At 42.0% G+C, this 6,246-nt stretch overlaps 1 protein-coding gene across 1 annotated transcript; it reads right to left on the reverse strand.

The window, feature by feature from the left end:
- Positions 1–528: 528 nt before the first annotated feature.
- On the reverse strand, positions 529–6,030 carry SLC35G1 (solute carrier family 35 member G1). The gene is made up of 3 exons (XM_032191428.1): positions 5,751–6,030; positions 1,860–2,040; positions 529–1,347 (listed from the first exon to the last, which is right to left on the reverse strand). The coding sequence occupies exons 1-3, from the start codon at positions 6,028–6,030 to the stop codon at positions 588–590; spliced, it is 1,221 nt and encodes a 406-aa protein (XP_032047319.1). The 3' UTR covers positions 529–587.
- Positions 6,031–6,246: the final 216 nt, after the last annotated feature.

Below are 6,246 nucleotides of genomic sequence, written 5' to 3' on the forward strand. Positions count from 1 at the left end.
TCCCTTGACATGACTTGGAAAGATGAAATATCCTTTGTTCTTTTAGAATTACGTTAAATAAATCCCTACATATTTGGTTTCTGTTTTGTGAAAATAAATTACAAAGCTTGTAAGAGTGCAAGCTTTATCTGTTCTAAAAAAGTTGACTGTTTTTAGGATTAAAATTCTTTATTTCCTTCTAACTTCTTTGCATTGCAATCCCTCTGGTAATCAAGCACAGGATAGTACCAAATAAGCTTTGGAGAATTCTATTTTCACAGCTCAGAGTAGAGAAAGGATCTAAAAAGTAGAGAAGTAGGTACATGAAGTTTAGGAAAATAAAAGTCCAGCTACTGTTGTCCAGTTTAGATGGAAAGCAAGCAACCTTTAAATATCTTCCTACTTCATATATTTGCATGCCTAAATATAAGAAAAAAAGCATATACCTAATCAGTTGTTAAAGCATTTTCTTTTTTGTTTTTAAAAAATCAACTTTTATCAGGTATAGTTTGATACTATAGTTTCATGAAATATTTAAAATAAATAGAAATAAATATTTTATATATTTCAAGATTGCTCATTTCTGTAATGAAACAGTGTCTGTGTAGTTAGATTTCATTTTGTTTAGCTTTTTTTGAGCTTTGCCGCCACTTACGAATGGCAGTTCCAGAACTACTAGCTACTACGCAAAGAGCACCACCCACAGTCCACCAAGTTGGTAGATGATTGAGAAAAAGAATCTGTAAAATAAAAGCAAACACCACATCCATTGTTTTCATTATGGCTACGGGTCCAGCTTTCTCTATCTGTAATGCTTTTGTGAGAAATATCTGACCCCCTAATCCTAATAAGCCTATCAATATTAGAAAAACTCTGTCTTTACCACAATATGGTAAACGCCATTCATTCATAACAAACAATGCTATAACACATCCAATTAAACCAATGACTGCATAATACCAAATTGACAAAAAATAATGCACAGATTTTCCCACCTTTCTGAGTATAACAAAAGTTGAAGCTGATGACACTGTGCTTGCAATTGCTGCAATAGTTCCTTTAAGATGATCTGCGTAACTTCCTTCAATCCCCGTAACGTTCGACCCAAACAGAAATGGTGGTCTGGCAATAAGAACCACTCCAGTGATTGTGAAGAGGGTAAACAGAAGATCCCAAATACTGTATTTCTCTTTGAGAAAGATCCATGCCAGCAACGATGTAAAAACAGGACTGCTAAAAGTTATAACTGTGGCATCAGCTAGAGGCATTACTTGGAAAGCATAGTAGAGAAGAATCATTGCACTAGAGCCAAGGAGTCCTCGGAAGAAAAGAAAAATTCTTTTACCTTTTGGTCCCAAAAACCCTGTTCTGAAAATTAAGAAAAACAAGAGTGTCACATTAAAATATAAACAGACGTTGGTCATGATATAAGCAAGCCAATGACATTATTGTACAAAAGTTCCCAAATGAGGGACGTATCTCAAACATCAAAACACTTAAACGTTTGATCACGGAGCCGTTTATTTCCACCACCACATGCCAATCACATTTAATGTCAGGAACCTATTCTAGTATTAATTTTGTGCTTGCAAATAACCCCAAAATTATCAACAAACTATCTCCTATTTTTAACAACACTTCTACAGAGTTTACATTAGATGTATTGGTCTTCCATGAATTAATTTCTACATTTCAGGGAGTGAAAGATTTTCAGTTTTCTGAATTGAAATAAGAAATTATCAATTAATCCAAAACAACACAGTTAGGCATACAAAGTCAGATTAACAATAATATCACAATCTGATTTAAGATCCAAATTATTGAGTGATAGTTCCAATATCTACTTTTAATAAATAACTTTATATTTTTTCTACACTTACTTGTAGTATATTAAACCAGGAAGAACAAATGCCATTTGGAAAATGCATCGAAATGCACTCACTTCCACTGAATGTACATCTTCTATCTTTTTAAGGAATAAAGAGGCCACTGAGAAAAGGAAGGCAGACAGTAAGGTATAAAAAAGACCAAGTCCTGGACAGGCAGCTTTCTTCTTTGTTCCTGCAACAGATAAAACTCCAGTTAGTACTGATCTGTCCAGCTATCAGTGGATTTGTTTTAGATGTCTTTACATACCATAGTGCTGTGTACATTTGTAGCCATTCTTGCAGTACACAGAGGTAAGCAAAAGAAACAAACGCAAATACCACATTTATTTACCAGACCTACCTTGAAAGTATGTTTCACTAATCACCACAGCCCTTTTTTCCTTAAAACTGGAGATAAAAGATAAAACACTTTGGATGCAAAACTATTCCTACATTTCTCATAGTTGTATGTCAGTTAGCAGGTTTCTTTGAGGCATGACTGCACTTTGGGATATCCATTACAGGACTAGTTGTGCGATTCTGACTACCGCCCATGGTCACTAAATAAAACTGACTGCAAAATGGGCCATGGTCAGATTATGAAATACCAAAACTCATTATCAGGGCATTACTGGATTATTGAATAAGTGAATTAAGGTTCCTAAGCAACAATTCAGTTTCCTTTCTCACATACACGTACAGGTAAAAACTGCATAAAGAACCACACTTCTGTTATACCTCACATGTATTTTACAGCTAGATGACCCTAAATTTGATCTAGAACTACATGAGTTTTAGATTCTTTCAGCAAGATATTATATAAGTATTTTATTCAAATAAATATCAAGCATTTTAAACTGGAAGAAATGAAGGTGCTTAGCTTTAAAACACCTTTGGCCTCCTACAAAGTACTGGTAACTATAAAACTTCCATGAAGACCTTAGCTTCACCTTTGATTGCACTTATCTATCAGACTTACTCCTCCTGAAGCAGTTCCTAAGTCTAATGGCTTCTATTCAAGCTTGCTTCAGGCCTACTTCACTTCAGTGACATACTCTTCCTCGTTCCACCCATCTTCTCCACCCTCTACTATAAAAAGAAAATATAAAAAGTGAAAGCAAACAGAGAGAGTGAGCCTCTGCTGACCTCAATGCTGTCTCCAAAGAAACCAGATATATTTTTTTCCTCCCCCAATATTACTTGCTGCATAAGAGGAACAGTCCTGCCACCAAACTCAGAGGTGAAAGCCATGGAAAAGTACCTCTCTCGAGATCAGAGCAGGATGTTACCTCACTATATTTTTTCTTTGTGTCTGCTTAAAATACCGGGGGTTGCCCTTTCTTCTACAACACCCTCTAAAGATAACAGTGAACTCCACATCCACAAAGCGGTGTTTTGATAAAAGGATGCCTCATAGCACACAGCGCAGCAGCCACAGAGCCTCGCGGATCCCTTGAAGCATTATCAGCAGGGCACTGCTGTGAGTTGCTTAGCAACTACATATGGTTTTGAAGGTTGTTTTTTGTTTTGTTTGTTAATTAACAGAACTTGTCACAAACCATTTTGATCCTCCCTGAGATCAGCTCTCAAGACTAAGGGCCTTTTTCTTACTGCCTCAGAGCTGTAACTGTGGGCTGACAATTCGGTACAGCATTGGTTCCTGCTTTAACAGCTCTAAAGACCCAGGCTTTACAACAGCAAACAGGATTTAAAATAGGCAGAAGGCCTACTTTTCAAGAAATATAGCCACACAACAGCTGAAAATGAATGGCAGTTTCTACTAGATAGAAATATTTCTATTTAGCAACAGTCACTCACATAAAAGGAACTATTAAAATTGCCACTAACACAGGTCATAGACGTCTACCAACCATCACACAGAGCAGATTTAAAAAACGTTAGTGAATTACATAATGTCCTAATCCATGCAGTCATGCAAAAGAAATACAAAATCAACAAAGTCGCTAATATTAAAGCAAGGGGAATCAAACTGGCCAATGAGCAAAATGGGAAATCCAAATGCAGCCTGGCTTACAGGAGAACACAGCACAAACAGAGCTATTATCTTATTTCAGGCACGATAGCTTGCCTGATTACTACAGAATGAAGCCAATCTAAATAATGGAAGTGTTGAAATGGAAAACCAGTCAAATTACAGCAAAGCAAGCTAAAAGGATCTTACACCCAGAATTAAGCTTTGGATTAAAAGAAAAACCAAAAGGAATTCATTTCTGTAAGCTGCCCAATACACCTAACCTACCAGAAAGGACATCTTGTAATACTAGAATTTAAACCATTGTTTCATATTGCCAAAGCATATGCTCAACACAATGAGAGAGTTTTATTTCCTTTTAAAAATAAAATGGTGCAAGTTCCTCCACCAAAAACAAGAACTGCAGTTCTAAAGTACTTGTTTCAAAACATGTCCTAAGACAAAGTGTGGTTAAGATAACATTCCCATCCCGCAGAATGATAGGCCTCCAAATGCTAATCCCATGCCATCAAGACACTCAAGCACTCACACTTTTTGTTAAAAGTGTTGCTGTCTGAAAAAGTTTCAAGTAGTACCCATCCTCTCTTCTGAGTGGCTATAGATTTTAGACTTGGCCTTCCAGTTTCATTCCTTGGCTATGTCCATGAATAAAGCTTTCAAACGATCTTCCACTCCTGTTTCAAGTCCTAGTCAAATGCCTCCCACTGCACGCAATCATCTGTGCAAATTCTCTTTGCATTTTAATGCCATGCTTTCCAACATCTTTTATACTTGAAAAATATATATTGAGAAAAAAAAAAATCAAACCACCTCTTACATACATGCAAACTTAAGAGCGGTAGCAGAGGCATGATAGGCCATGGGAAAAGAAGTCAGTGAGAACTTGTTTCTCCCCGACCTTCAGGAAAGCCAGGAGAAGGTTATCTGTTCTTCACATAAGAAGGACCAGAACAGTTCTCTCAGACCACAGGAAAGCACCATGGGCACAACAGCCTGCCTATGAACTAACCACGGTCATGCAGACAGGCATGACTCATAAAGTTCACCCATTGACTCAACATTTTGCTAGACTGATTACACACAAAAAAAGTTCTTTCGCAAATTAACTGCAAGTTTCTTGGGGTTTCAAATATTGTTTTTTCCAAGCTTTGCCTCAGTACTAATGTAAACTTCACTGGTCTGCCATCTCTTCTGGCCTCTCCATAGCTCCCCGTTTAACAAGGATTGCCATTCTATACATTTTCTACTGGAAAATTAATTATAGTCCATATTTAATAGGAACTATTCCCCAACATAGTTGCTTAAAAAATAAGTATATTTAAGTACTTCAGGTGACTTAAAGTTATTTTAAGCTAGCATTTATGTTTTAAAAGGCAGCCACATTGAGCCTAGAAAAACATGTTGTTGTACATCTTGCACTAAAGCTATGGCTTCATCAATTCAAAATAACACAGTAAAGTGAGAGACTGACAAAGTGAAGAAGAATACAGTCACACAAAAGTATGGTAGGAATTACCAGGGAAGTCACAGCTGTAAGCAGAGTCCCTCCCCGTTACTTTCAGGAAGGCAGCGATGCGCCTTCTCAAAACATGCACAGCGCTGCAAGCTGACCCTTGCAGCTTGGATCCACCCCAAACCAGCCTCACTTCACAAGAAGAAGCGAACCCCAACACCTGTGGCCGCCCCGGAGCGGCAGGCAGCGGGGAGAGGAAGAAGAGGGTGAGGCCGAAGGCGCTCGCCCCGCGCCCCCGCCGGCTGCCAGGTGCGGTGCGGTGCGAGCCGGGGCCCCCGGGGCCGCTTCCTCTTCCTCCGTCCCGGCGGCAATGTCACTCCGCGGGCGGGCAGCCCCGCCAGGAGGACGCTGCCCCCTTGCCACCAGCCCCAGCCCCTGCCCCTGCCGCCCTCCTCACCGGGTGCCCCGCAACAGCGCGGCCAGGGCGAGCCCGAGCAGCAGCCGCAAACGCGGCACTCTTCGGCGCCCACCGCCTCCATGCCCGGTGCCGCCGGGTGCAGGCAGGGCTGCCCCGTGCCCGCATCGTCCTCCAGCCCCGGCGGCGCCTCCAGCTCCTTGTCTGTCCCAGCCGGGACAGCGGCAGCCTCGCCGGCCTGAGACAGCACCATGAGGGAGCCGCGCTCCGTGCGATGCCGCCGGCTCCTCGCAAGCCGGCAGGCACCTGGCTTGGTGCGCATGCGGTGCCGCCGCCCAGCGCCGCCCGGCTCCCTCCCCCGGCCGGGGCGGCAGCGCCGTGCCCCCGAGGGGCGGGGGGTTACGGCCGAACCGCGGCTGGCTCCCGCGGGGCGCCGGTCCCCGTCCAGGTCCCACGACGGGCACCTGCCCGCGGGACGGCGGGAGCCAAACCCATCCAGGGCAGGCGGGATGGCGCCGCCGGCTCTGCCCCGCGGCCC

Source organism: Aythya fuligula, chromosome 7, assembly GCF_009819795.1.
Source record: "Aythya fuligula isolate bAytFul2 chromosome 7, bAytFul2.pri, whole genome shotgun sequence".
NCBI classification, from domain to species: domain Eukaryota; kingdom Metazoa; phylum Chordata; class Aves; order Anseriformes; family Anatidae; genus Aythya; species Aythya fuligula.

Coding starts and splice junctions, on each gene's coding strand:
- SLC35G1 (XM_032191428.1), bottom strand. CDS start 6,030: ATGCGCACCAAGCCAGGTGCCTGCCGGCTTGCGAGGAGCCGGCGGCAT. Junction 2,041..5,750: donor GCGCTGTTGCGGGGCACCCG/GTGAGGAGGGCG, acceptor TATCTGTTGCAG/GAACAAAGAAGAAAGCTGCC. Junction 1,348..1,859: donor CCTGGTTTAATATACTACAA/GTAAGTGTAGAA, acceptor CTTAATTTTCAG/AACAGGGTTTTTGGGACCAA.